The sequence below is a fragment of the Pygoscelis adeliae genome, unplaced genomic scaffold (genome assembly GCF_000699105.1).
Source record: "Pygoscelis adeliae isolate BGI_AS28 unplaced genomic scaffold, ASM69910v1 Scaffold38, whole genome shotgun sequence".
Lineage (NCBI taxonomy): Eukaryota > Metazoa > Chordata > Aves > Sphenisciformes > Spheniscidae > Pygoscelis > Pygoscelis adeliae.
This window is the reverse complement of record NW_008825614.1, coordinates 21,679,786-21,698,381: the sequence shown is the minus strand read 5'-3', so window position 1 is coordinate 21,698,381 and position 18,596 is coordinate 21,679,786. Positions and strand designations below refer to the sequence as shown.

The following is an 18,596-nucleotide window of genomic DNA, read 5'->3' as shown; positions in this document are numbered from 1 at the left end:
CAAGGGCTGGCAGGAGGAAGAGAGAAGGCAGAGCCCAGCTGCCCATGGCTGTCTCCAGCCCACCCTCCCCTGGTGCCGCCTGAAGTCTGCATTGAACCAGCATCCTGGCTCTGTTGGGATGGAGAGGGGTGGAAACTCCCTAAAACAGAGATCAGTGGTGTTTGCTTTGGGGAGATGGTTAGAAATCACTGCAAAGGCTCTGCTGAGCTCAGCAGAGGGGCACTGCATGGGCAGAGGGCACTGAGAAAGCGGGGTCACAGCTATGTTGTCCCCCATTGTGAGTCACACCTGGGCCCCTCCTGGGGGTTAGGACATCCTGGGGATGAGGACAGCCCCAAACCTAGCATGGGGATGGTGATGTGGGGCTGCATCTTCCCCCAGTGAGATGTGCTGGGACTGGGGATGCTGTGTGGATTCTCATCCTTGCAAAGGGTTAATAAAAAAATAAAAAAAAAAAACATCAAAAAACCCAAATCCCAAATCTCTTTCTCTCCCCTCCTCCTTCCCTGCCCTTTTTTTCCAGGTGTTGTTTATGGCCACAGGAGGGAGCTCAAATCCAGACATGGGAGGATTGGCTTGATTTCGGATCCAGAGCCTCTTAAACTCTCACTTTTCCTCTAAGCTGGTCCCTGTTATGTCCAGGATCTGGCGCCTGCTTGACATTTACTTTGAGTTCCAGAGGACCAGAGACCTAGGATGAGGAGCATTGGATCTGCCCTGAACCTGCTTTTGGTATCGCCACTCTACTTTGTGTGGACCGTGGTCGCTCTGGACCTGGCACAAACTCCCTGCACCACTTTGGTCCAGGGCAAATTCTTTGGGTATTTCTCCTCCTTTGCTGTCTTCCCGTTGAACTCCTCTCTCTGCTCTTGGATTATCCAGAACCCTGACCCTCGGAGGTACACTTTGTACATGAAGATCCTAAAACCTACAGGCGTATGTGACCACCAGCACATCCGCACCTACCAGTTTGACTCCTTCCTGGAGTCCACCCGCACCTACCTGGGCATGGAGAGCTTCGACGATGTGTTGAAGCTCTGTGACGGGTCCACCCGCTATGCCTTCCTCCAGTCCAACAAGCAGTTCCTCCAGATGAAGCAGACCGCGCCACCGGGGGTGGAGACCTGGCCCGTGCGGTGGAAGCCCACAAAGGCTCAGGAGAGGGACTTCTCGGTGGAGTACCTCGTGGTGGGCAACAGGAACCCTAGCAAAGCCGCTTGCCAGATGCTCTGCAAGTGGCTGGATGCGTGCTTGGCCATCAGCAGCAGCTCCCATCCATGCGGCATTATGCAGACCCCGTGCTCTTGCTCAGGAGGGGAGGTCCTAGATCAGGCCAGCGAGATCCTGGGGCTCACGAGGAAGAAGGAAGATTGCTATAAGGATGGAATTTACTTGGAGAACTGCATGAGCAGCCCTAAGGACAGCAGCGGAGTGGAGCTCCTGGGTGAGTGGAGGGCAGCTGGGGGTGTTTGGGAGGGAGGGCTGGTTGGGCTCTCCTCTCCGGGGTTTCGCACTGTCCCCATCACCTCTGTGTCTGAGTCTGCGGATGCCTGGTATGAAAACCTTAATTCCTAATTGATAGGCAGGTCTGGTAACCCTCAGTGGCTCTTCATAAGCCTGTGACTGGAATTGCAAAGCAGCTTCCCCTAAATATACCCCAAATTGTTTCATTCATTCCTGGGGCTTGTGCCTTACTTGTTTTACTTCTGCAGCCTCAGAGCTGTTGAGGGGAGAGTCTTACCTGAGGGTGAGCATTTTTCCAGCGTAATTACAGATGTCCTAGAAAAGGCAGGATCCGAGCTACCTCCTGAGGCGGGCTGCACTCAGCAGCCCTAACAACCATTTTAATTCATGGGAAAAACTTAATTCTTGGGTCTGGTTTGAGGCAACAGCAACAGAAGGCACGCTCATTTTGTTCTCAGCCTCATTTTCCTTCTGGAGGCTTTCAGAAAGAAAACTCACCATGCTGCTTTTGTGGGGTTACTTAGTGCCTTTTCTGGGGCTCATTCCTCAGATATTTCATCAGTGTTTTGATGATGACCTTGAGTATGGTATGGGCTGGAAAGGGACTAGAGAGGTGGAAGAGGCGTGACAAAAAAGGGTATGAATAAAGATGAGATGCTCCCGAGGTCTGATCTGGGCACTGGTCTGGGGAGGGAAATGCTCCTTCCAGAGATCTGACATGGTCTCCGCCAGTGTTATGGTGCCATGCAAAGCAGAAGGGAATCGGGGGGTCCGAAAGCGAATCCTGTATTTCAGCACCTGTGTCAGGTCTGTGCTGATGTGTTTATTCTCAGCTCCCATCCCACCTGCCAGCACTCAGGTTATGTAAAGCGGAGGTGGGATGCTAAATGGGAATCTGGGCAGTGGGGAGGGGAGCCTCCAATCGGCAAGGTTCAGACCCGTGCCTGACCCCCACCTCAGGGTCTCATCTTCTTCAGGTGCTGGTTTGAAATATCCTCTGCCACCGGGAGAAAGTTGGCATCCATCTGGGTCTGGGCTTTGGGGCTCCTGCCTGGCTTTTGCAGCCACCCCCAATCAAGGGGGAATTTCTCAAGGCGGGGGGGAGGAGGCTAAATTTGTTTGCAGTAGGAAGGAGGTTACCAGGCACAGGTCCAAGCTGTGCAGCGTGATTTTCTTGCAGACCGCAGTCTGGCGTTAGCTGAGAGATTAGTATATGATCAGGTATTAGTGCTTTCGTCAGTGTATTTTGGGGAAGATTTTGTTTCTCACTGATCTGTGAATCAATATGTGAAGGCACACAGCCGAGCCATAAATCCTGCAAATTAGTTCTTCAGCCGTGCCTCCCCGGCTATGAGCACACTGCAATATTCGCTCTCCAGATTTCACATTTCTTTGCAATGCCCTTTTCTCCTGTGTGAACAGCTTGCGAGGAGTACCGTGTTGGCTGCCTCCTCAGAGTGATGTGGGCTTCGTTAAGTCATGTGTCATGCCTTGCATTTGCTGATTGGATGATTTATGCATTCAACCCAAGCAGCGTGACCTTTTTCATTGCAACCAAAGGTGAAATTTGAAATAAGATTTTCAGCAAATCCTGAAGCATTCAAGCTTAATATTGGCTTTTGTAAAGATCTCTCCTAGTCCAGCTTGAGTGCTTGAATGTTCCCAGAAAATAAATATGAAAGAGGCTCAAAGGTGGCTGAATCAAAATCCTTTTTGGGTGTCAAACATTTGTAGAAAGCGTAGATAATTTTTTTTGCTGGCTGCTCACATCTGCTCCATATTGAAGATACAGAATTATCATCTTCACTGGTGGGATGCCATCTACATAGAAATTATGCTTGCAGGGTGGCCGGGCTCTCCATGTGCTGCTCTGTCTGTCACTGTGTCTGTTTTGATTTTTGCAAAGGCTTGATCAGGAAGATGGAGGTGAGATCCAATTTGGACAGAGAGCCAGCGATCCCCTAACAGCATTTTGTGGGTGGAATGTTTTGATAGCATTCCCGATTTCTGAGTGCTGATACTGATTATTGCTGTCGTTGTCCTGATTGTATTTGTACCTTTTTTTTTCCTACAAGCTTTTTTTTTCCCCTGCTGTTTCCCGAGTCATTTGTTGTTTCTGGGCCTGTTTTGACACTTTCATCTTTGAACAAGGGTGCATGCGTGTGTCGTACTAATCTAGTCTGATGACTTTCAAGGCACGTAAGAAATTGCCAGACAATAAGATACCAGCCCAAAATGTGGAGCCTGACTTTTCCTGATGTGCCTCTTCTACACCTGGGATATTTCCAAAGCAAACGGGTGGGTGCAAATCTACAGAGGCTACAATGAGATGCTGCCTTGGAAGCAGCCATGCTTTGGCTCACAGAGTCTGTGGGGTGAGATCCTTTTGGAAAGGTTCACTCCCCATCCCTGGCACTGGTATACCGAAGGATGGAGAATGCATATATGTGTCTGTGTGCTGGATTAGATGGTGTCCTCTCCCTGCTCTCTGAAGTCACTCAAGAGCAGTCCAAGAATAGATCTCTTGGGCTGGACATTGGCTTTGGTGGCCAAAGAGCAGAGCTGGGAGATGAACTTCTGCTGCCAACCCAGGCCACAGATGTTCTGGCCGTGGTGGAGAAGTGTGCGTACTGACCCTGTTGCTCCAGAGCTACTGGGGCACTCAAGAAACCTAACTGCCACCCTGATTTCACACATGGCTAATGAGTTTGCACTTGGTTCAGGTACACAGGGATGTTTGTGGACATTTACAACGGGTTTTCACAAAGTGACTCTGCCGAAGTGACCCTGTCTTGTCCGCAGCATCTGTTCTTCAATGTCTGGAGGTAGGAGAGACCGCTCCAAATTTGCTTCCCAGGTTTAGTGAGACACTCTCTTTGCACTCGCTGTCCAGGACACACGCAGAGTTGCAGAGGTTACAGGGGGTGGGAAGAATCTGTCAGGATACAGAGGCAGCAGGAGATATTTCGGTGTCTTGCTGCACACAGAGCTTGTCCTCGTGATCAGCAAGACACGCTTGGAAATGTATTGACAGCAGCGGCCCACCCCCCACATCTCCCCTCCTTGCTGAAGCTACCTTAAGGAGGTGCTCTGGGAAGGCTTGAACAGGGCATTTTTTCTAGGAGAAGACAATTCAACAGGGGAAATATTGTTGGCCAGCATCAGATGTCCCTTGGCTGACTCAGGCAACATGGAAAAAAGACAGAGACTGGTTGTAGGTCCTGAAGTTTAGAGATGAACTCTCTTTTGGGAATGCAAGTTGACATTCCTGGAATAGGCTCCCACATCAGTTTGGGGTAGGAGACCAGAGGACTGCAGATGGGAGAGCTTCCTGAAACACGGGGCGTTGGGACTTCAGGGTTTGAAAATCCTGGTGACCCTCCCAAATGTGAGCTGGCTTCACTGTAATTGGAGCCAGAGCTTTAAAAGAGACACTGTCACTGATGTGACATTGTAATGAGAGAAGGTTAACTGTGTGCTTAAATGCTGTGCTGAGTTAGGCACTTAATGAATGTCTAATTAGTCTTGTCTCCATATAATCTGTTCCTGGAAGGCCATTGCAGTGCTGTCACATTTTGGTAGCCCAAAGAGATAACCAGCATGCTCTGGTCCTTCTGCTCTTCATATCCCCACTTGGAGGGATCCAAGATGCTGACTGCAAAACAGGGTTAAATGTGTGCACTTGAAATATATTATTTGCTCCCTGGTAAAGTAGATGACTCCAGGGCTGGAGGGATTTTTATGATGAACGAGTCTGGTTTCATGTCTCGGACAGAGAATTTCACAAATTCATTTCAGCAAAGAACTTGAAACTGAGATTTAAATGGAACTTCTTAGTTCTCAAAAAACTGAATCAAGATATTGCTAGTCTGAAGTGCTGGTGTTTTTCCTGCCTTTCCTGATAAACTTTTCCATTGGTTTGCTGTCCCCATTGCTCTGAAAAAATGCAGACCCTCCTTCCTCACGCATGCTCGTCACTTCACTTCTGTTTTGTTAGTGGTGTTTTATCTTCCAGCCCTTAGATGTTTTTCTACCTCTGTCTGCTAGATTAGAAGTCATCTAGCATCCATTCGCTACTGTTTGGAGAGGCATTTATAGACCCATGAACAAGTTGCTTCTTAACGTCTGCTGCATTAAGTAGGTTGAACTCCATAAATCTCTCACTGCAGGACACATCCTCCAAACCTCGGTTGTTGTTGGGAAGCTTTGCTTCATGCTTGGCCACTTACACTGGCCGAAATGTGATGTCTCCTCAGCAGGGCTGAGCTTCTGCCTGGACTCGTGGCTGAGTGACTGCTGAAGGGAGTCTCTGGTGTGGAAGAGGGGCCAGAGGCACAGGGACAAATGAATGAACTGCCATCCTCCCTCCTGCAGGCATCATGTTGTGTGGCACAGCTCTCCTGCCCTTGAATCTCCCCCAGGGCAGAAATGACTTGATAAGTAATTTCCTATGTTTGCGGTGAGATTTAGTGACCACGAAAGCTCAGGGTTTAATAAAGAGCTGTGAGTAATTGCCCAGGGGCAGGCTCTCAAACCTCTCCTTGACCTCTTCAGCTCCTTCTTACCACACAGGCTCTATTCCTCCCACAAGAATCCCCCAGGCCCAAACAGCTGGGCTTGCAGAGAAAGTTGTTTGGCTTTGGATTTGCCTCGGTTTTGGATTTGCCAACAAAACGGCAAAGGGACTTGGATGGGTGCAGTTTCATTGCCTCTCCTTCCTCCTGGCATGGACCTGCTGAGCGTGCTTGGGGAAGGTGTGCTGCTTTCCAACTCCTTGCTTCAACATCTGTGTTTGCCCCTGCTGTCTAGCCTGTACATCCTTCAGAGTAGAGCTAGGATACAGTAACAGATCACCAGCAAAACATGGGGCAAGGAAGGGCTGGTTTCATTCACGTGTGAAATTTTCCTGTGTTACCCTGCTAAAAGCATTGGGGATTTTACCTGACATCTCCCCAGCTTAAGTTCAAACATCAGCAGCTGTGAGCAAAAGCTGATACCACTTCACAGCTCCTGGAGGAGGAGGTTGAACAGAACCTGGTACCTGGCAAACAGGCGACCTTCACCACGTTGTCTCCTGCAGTGAATCCCCACTGGACCCATATGGGCAGCTCCTGATGGGGCTGTCCCTCTTGCATGCAGTCAGTGGGGTGTTTTATGGATGAGGCAAGTGTGGGTAACTCCTTCCTGGATGCTGAAAAGGGGGTTCCTGACTCAGTTTAAACACTCACATCTCTCTGATCTGTACAAGCCCTGCCTGCCCACGGCTTTCCTCTGGGGTCATTAAAGACCTTGCAGTTAGAACAGAACAGAACAGAACAGAACAGAACAGAATATTTACAGTTGGAAGGGACCTACAATGATCATCTAGTCCAACTACCTGATCAATTCAGGGCTGACAAAATGTTAAAGCATGCTGTTAAGGGCATTGCCCGAATACCTCTTAAACACTGACAGGCTTGGGGCATCGACCACCTCTCTAGGAAGCCTGTTCCAGGGTTTGACCACCCTCTCGGTAAAGAAATGCTTCCTACTGTCCAGTCTAAACCTCCCCTGGTGCAGCTTTGAACCATTCCCACGTGTCCTATCACTGGATACCAGGGAGAATTAGGTGTGAGCATAAGAGTGGCAGAGCAGAGATTTCCTGTGTCCATGCCACCGTTTCAGCACTAAATTCACTCGTGCATGCGTCTGTATGGAGATGTCCTATTTGGGAGATGTGGGGGGAGAGAAAAATGAGAAAAATAAAGCGATCAGTTCCATTGTGAACCCAACAGCTTGTGGACATGATCAAAATGCAGAAACACCAGCAATTACCGTCTGAATGTGCTGTTGTTGTAGCAGGGAGACTAAAGGTGGAATTTACATCCAGTTGCCGAGGGAGTTTCACAGGCAACTACTGCCATTATTGCTATGAGGGGACTTTTACTGGAAATTTAATGAGTGGCAGCCTACTGAAAGGCTCGGCTTTTCAGTTATGGGTTTTTTTGGTTTTGGTTTTGTTGGGTTTTTTTTAATTTGCCATTGTTTAACATCCTCTCATATTCAGGACCCATAGCAGCTGCCCCAAAATGTTTTGTATGGGAATATAGGGTGAAATTCAGATGCAGGGAAACACAAACAACAGATTCAAAATCATCACATCTACAGTGTAGTTTTATAACTGTAACTGCTGAATATGAGAATGAGGATGCTAATGTCTCAGAAGGGAGGGTGCACAGAGACACTCCTGGTCCTTTTCACCACCCACCCTGAATATCTGATGTGTTTAAGTGATGGGAGCAGGATGAAAATTGAAAAACATTGTCTTTCCAAGGGGAACTGGATCCATGGAGCTTTCCAGGTGTCTTATGCCCCTTTGAGGTGCTTGACCTCCATGGGTTTCCTTGGCGCTAAGCTCTCTGACCTAGTGCATCCTGTCTCTCATGGTGGATATAGCTCTGGGGTTTCTCTCAGGTTTATTTGAAAGCGAGTTTTCCCTTTTTCAGTGCTGGTTTCCTCTATCCAGATGCAGCTCCCAAAGACTTTGGGTGAAGTCAGGACTTAGCTGAGATGGGGCTTAGCCCAGCTGCCTTGAAGATCTAGCAGACAACTGATCCAGGAAGGCAAAAGGGCTCTGATCTTTGCCTAAGAGGCTGGGACCAGAGGCTTATCCATGAGCACTCAGAGAGTGGACTTGGGTGCTCTAAGCCACAGCAGTCTCTTTCCATGCTGGGCAGAGCAGTAGATTTCAGCCTCCTCCAGAGCATCATTGTCACCTCTGTAACTCATCTCTTCTCCCATATTTTCCTTTTCTCATTCTGATGATCAGTAAAATCTTGCAACATCTATGGGTGCTGATTCTGTCTCCTGTAAGCCCGTCATCCCCCAAGACAGTACTGAAGCAAGCTTGGGCTAAATAGGTTAGAAAACCAGTTTTGGATTCTCAGCAGGTATTGTTTAGTGTGGCAGTGTGACACTTTAACCTGGGGAGGATTCAGCAACTGTGTGTCCCTGGGGTGGCTCTGCCAATGTCACCTCCAGTTGTTGACTCTCCGTGTAGTACACTCACTTCTTGCCCTCACTGCAGACAGCGATCCGATACTGATATCCTACATTTCAGCCTTCCAGCACAGTGACACAACTAGGCTAGGAAAGGACGTCCTTTAGTACATCATCAGAATTGCAGATCTGTTGAGTTTAAATATATTTCTTTTTGTTCCCTGGCTGTAGTTCTGATAGAGCAATAATTGCCACACACCTCATTAAGCTGAATTCTCTCAATAGGTCTTGAGTGGTCCATGCCATTAAACAAACAGTTACTGGCTTGGGATATTCCCAGTGCTTAGAAGCAGCAAGGAAGAGAAGGGACCTGGAGGGGTGAAAGCTGCAATTCCAGGCTCCTGAAGAAACGGGGCTGCCCTGGCAGGGCGGCTGCTTTGTCCCATCATTTCTGGGGCAGCTTGAGCTGTTTTCTCCCTGCAATACATGGGCTTTGATCCACACGAACACCAGCAGCAATGGGGGACAGGCACAGAGAGAGGCTGGTGTTGGTTCCTGTAAGTGATGTAACAGTTTGTGTGTGTGGAGATGATGGGGCAGTGGATATGTGTGTGCAAGAAGTTTGATAGGGTCCTAAAACACAGGGATGAAATTACCATCAAATAGAAGTGAGTCTGATCCCTCCCTGGGTCCTACGGCAGGAACAAAATTACCGGTGCAGGTCCCTGGCTTGGTCACCTTGCCTGAATGAAAAGGGGGATGCCCTTGTCTCTGCCAGCTTAGATGTTTGGGGTTTTTTTCTGGATGGCAGTTGACACCGCCCTGCTTGTTAGTTTTGGGGGGCAGGGGTTTGGGTATCTTTGTGTTGAAGGTGCCCAAACCAGCAGAAAACAGTGAAGTTCTGCATATGGTACTGAAAGCAGGAGAACCAGCTAAAAGCATGGGTGCTTTCTCTACTTGATTTCACTGGTCCTGCTCCTGAATCTGAAGACTGAATCACAGAATCATAGAATCATTAAGGTTGGAAAAGACCTCTAAGATCATCGAGTCCAACCGTCAACCCAATACCACCATGCCCACTAAACCATGTCCCTAAGCGCCTCATCTACCCGTCTTTTAAATACTTCCAGGGATGGTGACTCAACCACTTCCCTGGGCAGCCTGGTCCAATGTTTAACCACTCTTTCAGTAAAGAAATTTTTCCTCACATCCAATCTAAACTTCCCCTGGCGCAACTTGAGGCCATTTCCTCTCGTCCTATCGCTAGTTACTTGGGAGAAGAGACTGACACCCACCTCGCTACAGCCTCCTTTCAGGTAGTTGTAGAGAGCAATGAGGTCTCCCCTGAGCGTCCTTTTCTCCAGGCTAAACAACCCCAGTTCCCTCAGCCACTCCTCATAAGACTTGTTCTCCAGACCCTTCACCAGCTTCATTGCCCTTCTCTGGACACGCTCTAACACCTCAACGTCCTTCTTGTAGTGAGGGGAAAGGACCCTGAAGGACCAAGATTCAGGTTATTGGCAGCTGGGCTCTTGTTGAGACCCTGGGGCTGATGCAGAAGAGGATCTACAGAGGGTTTCTGCCTCAGGACCTACCGGAGGCTGCAACAGGACATGGGGTACGATGACTTCACCATGTCTTCCTGTGCCTCCTGCTCCCCCAGATTAAACCCAGCCACATGAAAAGCATTATTCAATGATCTGTGTGCACTTCATATGCAGGCCTATATGCCGCCCCATGTGCCTGCTGGATAAAAGCGAGGTCTAGTTTTGGTGTCCCTTCCCATAACATGACTCTGTTAGCCATTTTCAGCTAAGCTTGCTGGTGTGACCAAGGCCATGAACAGAATCCCATTTCTACTAGTTCTGTGGTCAGAAGTAGAGGTGTGGAAGAAAGGCATTGCAGGGCATGTACCAGGGGGAAGACTGCAGTGCAGGTTCAGCTTGGTCATCAGAGACCTCCATGAGGGCCCAGCCTAGAGCCCAGATGGGGAAGGAAGCAGCTCGGTTGTTGTACACAGAGGATCTTGGCTTTAAAGTTAGTGCCCTGTGAGGCAACCAGGCTAAGAGACAGGGATGTTGTGCATGTGTATCTACTCACAGGCAAGATAGTCCTGGTGTAGGGATTTGCCAAGGGAGAGACAGTCCAGTCCCCATGCACAGTTCCAGTCCATGAGGATGGTACCAGTTGTGCCCTTGGTGCCTGTTAACCTGGGACTGGGACTCAGTTCCCTAAAGTCAGTGGGTTAGTAATGTCTGCAGCGCTGGACCAAAGAGACATCTGCTCCAGAATTCCAGCTGCGGACATGTGCTTGAAAAGATGTGACTGGCCATGCCCATCAGCAAAGCACCCAGGCAGATGGGCCAGGGCTGCTATTTACAGCTGCGCTTGTTCAGCATTTGTCTTCTGTCCTGTTTACATGGGGTTAGTCAAAGGAACATCAATAAAACTGACTGATGACAATTTTTGCCCACGAAACCCTCTCTTCCTCATACCCCTTCATCCTCCTTTCTTTAGTTTGTTGGTTTTGGGTTTTGGTTTTTTTTTCCATTTTAATGTTCTGAATTACAAAGCTGTGCTGTATACTTTTTGCTAAGCATTGGACAGCACATGTTTTAGGGAGCTCTGCTGGGTTTGGAGTGACTCTTACTTGGGAACAGCCCCATGAGGCTGTGCTCGATGGGTAGCCATGTACTTAATCTGTGGATGCTGCAACCAAATTGTGAAGAGTCAGGTCCAGTGCCAGCATCACCCTGCTGGGGTGATTCAGCTGTGAGGTGTTCATGATGTTTTTATCATGACCCAGCAATGCAGAATCTAAACCTTGCTGAGCACCTTCCTCACAGAAATGAGATGCTCAGCCTTGTTAGCCTCCCTAAACTCTCCTCCCCCGTGTCTAGATTTTAAATTCTGGGGGCACCTTCTTTAATTGGCCTGAAATTTAGCTAGCTACCATGCATTAGGGTCAGCCAAGATCAATGGGTGGTGGTGTGACTTGAGATCAGTAATGTTTATAACAGGAAGGCAGACAGCGAGCAGCAGAGGAGCTGCTCAGAAAGACGACTGGCTTGCCGGGGGCGGGTACTTGCTGAAGAAGAAAAGATGCAGGGACCAGGACAGTCCCCAGGTAACTATAGAGAGGTATTTAAAGAGATTGCTTTTCATGCTTCTGCACTTTTGGGCCACGGAGGAGCTCAGGAGGCCCCTTTGGGGAGCTCAGCCGCCTGCCCCCGTGGACCCACTGCAGCTGAGGGACCATCAAGGAGAACAACAGACCTCAGGGAGAGCCACGATGCATCCCACCAGCTGTCAGGGCAGGGATGGCTTTTCTCGCTCAGCAGCTCTTGCAAGTAACGTGCCACTCTGCACAGTCCCTTCCCTCCTACCAGCCCTGGTGTCCCTGCCCCACGGGCAGTTAAGCAGTGCCATGTTTTGAGCCTATTGTCATTGGATCCGGTGACGAGTCCAGTGGGAGTTTTGCCTTGGCATAATTTGGTACCTTTTACTTGCTGCAAGGCAGAGGAAGAGAGTAGTTAAAAGCTTTTCCAAGCCTTTAAACACAATGACCCACCTTCTTCTCCACTCCTGAGCCTGATGTAATGGCCCCAAATCTGTCAGTAGGGAGGGCAAGGTGGCATGCTGTCCCTTCTACTCTTAAAAATAGGGCTTTGTGAATAGTGGAAAGGTTGAAGCCTGATTTCCTACCTCCCCTACTGTGACAATCCCAGCTCCTCTCATTGCTGCTCATATACAAATCCTTCATCACCCCATCTTCCACCAATACCTCTGGGCTTGTCCTGCTACCAGCACCCTCCTGGGTCTCCTACTCATTTTCTGGACAGGAGATAACACATCTGAAGCATTGCTGGCCTGGATGGTGTGCCAAATAAACCAGATAACTGCTGTACTAGCTATTTTTTTGGTCAGTGGGATCACTTAGGCTGACCTCATGCTCACCAGAAACGTTCATGGACTAAGCATCTTCGGGGTGAGACTGGCCTCAAACATCAGTGGTTGAAGGAATATAAATCAGGCAGACAAAAGTAGTGACCTCCTTTCTTTGGGGAGCTGCCTGGAAAGGAAACCTGGGCCAGTGTTTCAGTGGGTGCCATGGGACCTCTCCCACGTGGTCCCACTACAGCCATTGGGTTAGCCTGGCTTTGGGGTTGCACTTTCTCTCCTGGGGTTGACAATGCTCCTGTGCTGGGTGCTGGAGGCAAAGGGACATATGACAAGCGAGTGCTATTCCAAGAGCAGAGCAAGGGGAGAGCCAGAGTTTGCAATATGTGTTGGGTAACAAACACAACGCTGATCCACAGGGCTTGAGACTCTCCAGAGAACAGCGGTGGGTTCTCAGAGAGACACATCAGTGCCCCAATGTACTTTGTAGGAGAGTCAGTAGCCCCTGACTCTTTGCATGTTATAAACATGGGTGAATATGTGAAATGTCTACTTACTTCTGCATCTAGAAATCGCTCCCTTACCTGCTCCAGTACGATTTAACTCGTGATTCATTTTGCTTTTACTTTCAGCTGAATATGCTGCAGGTCTAAACTGGGACAGGTAGGAAAAGGCAACAACCTCTTGTCCAGGCTCGCCAACTGCTTTTCCTCCTGAGGCAGGGGTCTCATGTCAGGTGGTGGGATGGGACACTTGATGGTGTGTGGCTATGGGAGGGGAACATCTCTCTGAATGGAAGCCCTTTGAGTACAAGCCCACCAGGCACTAGCTTTTCACATAACTGCAGGGCTGCTCTGCAGCGTCTTCCTCACTATGCAATTCCAGAAGCAGCTGGTGGGTAGGTCACAGCCCTGGGGAAACATCTGGGTCACACAGCAGGAGCGGGTCTTGCTTGCTGGAGCAGGGCTGGGTAGGTAGGGGTGAGCAGGAGGCCTTGGGAGAAATGCCATATGTAGCGCAGGAGGCTTCAAATGTTTGTGGAGGAGTATTTGTCTTGCACCTTTTCTCTCTGGTTCAGAAGGGAGCTCCTCTCAGTGAGCAATGGCTGGGGAAGGGCAGGCACTGTGCACTCAAAGAAATGTTTTTTAATACTTCAGTAGGAAAAGAAAAGAAATGAAAAGGTGATGGGGGAGAGCAGAAGCAGCAGTAATAAAATATGAACAGTGTAGTTGGGTTTCCCTTGCTTGACTGAGAGCATGCATCAACACAGGGAGAGGAGGGAGCAGAGGAGGCAGCAGCCAGCAAGCCTCTCTCCCTCCTCAAGGGTGCAACCATGAGCCTGTGGCATGCCCAGACCTCAGGCATGCAGACCTCACAGGCATACAGAGCTGAGCAGACAGTGGTACACGCTCTGAGGTGGATACACACTCATGTAAATGAGTCTGCAAATGTGTGCACATGTACAGCTACTGCACATCCCCATCCCTGCACACCCCCACAGCCATGTGAGTGCCTGTCCTTGCTGTCACCTGGCTGTGTCGCACTGACCTGGTGTGAGAGATGCAGCCACACTCTTTGTCACCAGAAATGCAAAATCTCCTCCCACCTCCTGCTCTACCCTGTCCCTCAGCAAGTTGAAACGCACACATCTGTCCAGGCACAGGCAGGTCCTGTCCAGAGATGCTTGGATAGGCACACAGCTGCACCGGCACGCGTCTCCATTCATGCATGTCCAGAGGGTCAGATGCACGTATACACAGGCTTCATTTGGCGCATGGATGTACTCACTCAGGGATGTATATACAGCCACAAGCTCATGAGTGTATACACAGATGCCCAAGTGTGCATGTATATGGACATATGTCTGCACACAACAATGTAAAACCACACAGGGAAGGCAGATATACAAATGGGCATGAATGCGCCTGCATGCACATGCAAACTTGACAATAAACAGCCTCACAGGCATACAGAGCTGAGCAGACAGTGGTACACGCTCTGAGGTGGATACACACTCATGTAAATGAGTCTGCAAATGTGTGCACATGTACAGCTACTGCACATCCCCATCCCTGCACACCCCCATCGCTGCGCACCCCCACAGCCATGTGAGTGCCAGTACTTATGAACATATCCAGGACCTGAGACCCCCATGGGGAGCCCCATAACCAGACGCGGGGCATGCCGCTTCCCACTCAAGAGGCTGTGTGTCCGTCGAGATCCGCAGTGTGTAAACTCACTGCAGGAACAAGAGGCTGACTCATGCTTCATCCTTTCTATGTTTCTTCCAAAATGCACCATGAGGCCTATCTGGAAAGTGAGTGCCTCATGGTGCATTTTGGAAGAAGCTGGGTTTGTTTATATTTGTGGGATCCTTCCCATGAAAAGTACAAGTTCTATTAATCCCCCAAGAGCCAAAGCAAGCTGATGGATTCCCCAGCATAGCTTGATAGCTTGGTGGGAAAGGACAACCTGCATGGCTTGGCACTCAGAGGGGACAAAGCAAGGACTTGCTTTGAGACTGCAGTCATCCAAAGCTGTCCCCAAGCCCACTGCTGGTGGGACATGCTTCCCTCTGCCCTGCCCTCCCACAGCAAAGCAGTGCAGTGCTTGTGGCAGTCTTCTCCTTCTCCGTAAAAGGCTCCTGATCTGCTTAAAGTCCAGTATGTGCTTGAGTGGTGAGTTGAACCAGGGCACTCCTAGAGACCACCAGCTATTCCTTAAAGCTCTATCTCCATTGCCTGATGTGTGGCTTATCAATGGGAGAACTTGCAGCATCTATCCCTGCAGCATGCGCACTGGTTTTTGGGGGAGTTTTACTGGAGGGTTGTGGCTTTGGAGACTGTTGGCTGCTCCTCAACATCTCCACTCCTGCCTTCCCCACATCCCAGCTCAGATGTGGGTACCTATGCACAAGCCCCGTGCAGCACACGCAGACTCATTCATGTGTCTCCAGTTGCGTGCTGGTTTGTACGTGCAGACATGTACTGACTCCCATATGCCCTATTGCCCTCTCTGTCTTTCCATTTTGGGGGCTGTTTCTCATTACACCAAGACCCTTTGATATGCTTTTCAGGAGCAAAGTCACTCTAAGGCAGGTGTTGGGATGCTGAGTTTCATCTCACTGTCCGATCCTTTGTCAGCAGCCTCAGTGCAGCGGACAATTGCGGCTGTTCTGCTTTCGCAGGACCGTTGCATTGAGGAAGTCCCCACTTCAAGAGGCAACATTGACAAAGACAACAGCTTTGCCTACCTCACATTTTAATTAAAACTCTACTTATTCTTTGCCCCCGCTCCTTCCCTCCATACCTTTCTCCACTCTGACCTCCCGCTGCAAACGAACATCTAATGTCAACTGGGGAAAATGCATTCATTCAGTAATTAAATAATTGAATGCTCCTCTGGCAAAATGAACTCTCTCCTGCCTTTCTTGTGTTTTACCACTTTTTTTCCCCTTCTTTTCCCCTCTTTTTTCTTCTTCTCTCTGGTGAGATAAGGCTGCCATTCTTGAAAGCCATTTAAAATATTTATGTTTTAATTAATGGAGTTTATTGCATGAACTCTATGTAAGATAATAAAAAGACTGCCTGAGGCACAAGACATTTTTTTGTTTGTTCTTGAAACGGGACTGAGAAGTAAAAAGCCTAATATGTTTCCTCAACAAACATCTGAAAGATAGATACACAGAAATGACAGCCATGGGTCATTTAGCCAGTGGGACCCTCCGTAACCCACGTGCTCCTGAGTATCACTTTGCAATGTGACTCTATAAATGTGGAGCATGGTGTAAATCCATGGGCCTCTTGCAGGGACTGGTTCCTCCGGACGAGCACCAGGCTCTGCACTGGGCAGAGGAGGGCAGCGGTTTGCATCCAGAGGATGCGCGCGTGGAGGTGGAAGCAGAGCTGCGGCTATCAAGGACTGTGAGTGTTTGGGGCTGAATGCAATCTTTTGCTGAACCTGGAAACTGAATGCATTGTTTTTAGTTTGGATGATGTTTTTGACAAAATAGAATAGAAGGAAAGTTTGGACCGGTCCCCTTCCCCAGTACTTCTGGGTTGAAAAACCCAAATATTGACTGTACATTTCTGCAAGATTTTGCTTTTATTGAAGACAAACAAGTTGATAGGTTGAATGAATTTGTGAAACATCTGGTATTGCCAGTTATGTATTTTTGCCAAAAAAAAGAAGAAAAATAATGTTAGTTGAAACTTCATTCTATGTGGGTGTTTTCTTATGGTGCAGCATGCTGAATTTAATTTTATATTCTGAGTGTGTCATCTGTGCTGCGTGACATGGGCCTCTGCACCCAGTTTAGCTGCGGTCTGGTGCTGGCGAGTCCTAAGGATGCTGGACCAGAACCTCACAGAGAGGCCAATGCTCTGTTCCTGCATCCGCTCATGACCTTGAAGAAGTCAAGGCATTTGTGCACATGGGGCACTTAAACTTGTTTTTATCTTCCTATTCTTTTCTTTCTTTATTCTGACTCAGATCTTGAGAGCAATTGGCACTTTCTTAGAAAACAGATGTACAGTGCCTAGCACCAGCACTCCCTGAGCTGTGATGATAGCTCTTAGTAAGACTAGATATAAAAAATCATAATAGTTAATAAATATTCCAGTGGTCACTATGGTTAAAGTTTGGTTGTGAAGTTACTTCTCTTTTAGGAAAAGGATTGTCTCTTACAGGGTGACACCCTTGCGTTGAGGCTGCTTGGCAGCTTGAAAGAGAGGGATTGTCCAGCATTAAAGGAGGAAGGTGGGTGGTGCAGAGAAAATGTCTTTAGTTGCCCAATGTAGGTTTTTGGTGCTTCAGTGATAAACTATATCGTGCCCTGAGGATGTCTCTATCTATCACATTGATTACTCCATTTGCTATCTGCCTAGTACTGAGTTTTTTCATCCTAATTCAAGAAAAAGCCAGAGTTCTCCATTAGCTGCCAAGGTGCAAAGATAGGGTCACTCTGCTGAGTTGAGCTAAAGGGCTCTGGATTTACACCAGGATGAACAAGCACACAGGTAGGCTGGTCTTAATAAAAGATTGTCTGGTGGAGAAGTGCCCATTCTATCTTCTGAAGGTGCTGTCACCTCTGTGATGCTCCATTTGTAGAGATGAAAATGCTGGACTGTTCTTTTTTGTATGCTGCCTGGTAACAGTTGGGGCATCTTCTGCTTCTCTTGGTGTGAGCTAAGGGTGAGCACGTCAAAGGTATTTTCTGATAAAGGTTCCACACTCCTCTGTCGTGCATCAGCAGGGCGGGAGGTGGTTTAACAAAGTCTAAAGGCAACAAAACAGCTGGGAAGCCTAGTAAAAAGAGTGAGTCCAAAGTGAAAATTCTTGCTCAATACTTGCAAAACTTTACTGACAGCACTGTGAGAGGAAGGAAAACCCAAATTTGGGCAGACCATATAATGGCAGGAATTCATTTACCAGCACATATGTCTTAGGATGTGCCATTGCATCATAGATCTCCAATCTCAGTTTGATCATACCCCTCATTATTATATCTGGGACATCCACCTCCGTAAATGGTTTGCTGATCTCTTTAAGCCATAAGCCCTGGCTCTCCAATCTGTTTTAAGTTGTCTGTCTGACTATGAGCAGCAGAGGATGTCAGCTCTTGGTGTCCTGTGTGTGTAATGACTAACTCCAGCTGTCCCTAGTGGAGACAGTCACATCTCGGCAAGTCCCCCTGAACTCCCTTCTTAGTCAACAAAGAGCTGCTCGAGGTGGGTGGTGGGTATGAAGGCAGGCTTCATCCTATCCCAAAATAGACATCAGAGGGAAGGAGTCAGGATCTGTAGCAAAGGACAAGTAATGGTTATGGGTGGCATCTCAGTTTGACTGCAGCCTTGCCACTGGCTATAACTGAAGTGATTGTCTTTGGGTTGAAATGGGGTGCCTCGATATGGGCCCATCCCTGGTAAAAGCCACCTGACCTTGCCGGCTCCTCTCCATCCCCTTCCCGTGAGAGATTTTTCTGCAGGATCTATAGGATCTGTAGCAAAGGACAAGTAATGGTTATGGGTGGCATCTCAGTTTGACTGCAGCCTTGCCACTGGCTATAACTGAAGTGATTGTCTTTGGGTTGAAATGGGGTGCCTCGATATGGGCCCATCCCTGGTAAAAGCCACCTGACCTTGCCGGCTCCTCTCCATCCCCTTCCCGTGAGAGATTTTTCTGCAGGATCTATCTCTAAGTGCTGGAGCACAAGAGCAGTGCAGGGAGGATGTTAGTAAAGCCTGTGCATCCCA

At 48.7% G+C, this 18,596-nt stretch overlaps 1 protein-coding gene across 1 annotated transcript in view; it reads left to right on the top strand.

Annotated features, from left to right (window-relative positions):
* Nucleotides 1–696: 696 nt before the first annotated feature.
* Nucleotides 697–18,596, top strand: part of BAI1 (brain-specific angiogenesis inhibitor 1) — a 205,496-nt gene continuing 187,596 nt past the window's right edge. Inside the window, exon 1 of the mRNA XM_009333078.1 lies at nucleotides 697–1,444. Within this exon, the coding sequence (XP_009331353.1) occupies nucleotides 697–1,444 (748 nt within the window). The remainder of the gene's footprint in view (nucleotides 1,445–18,596) is intronic.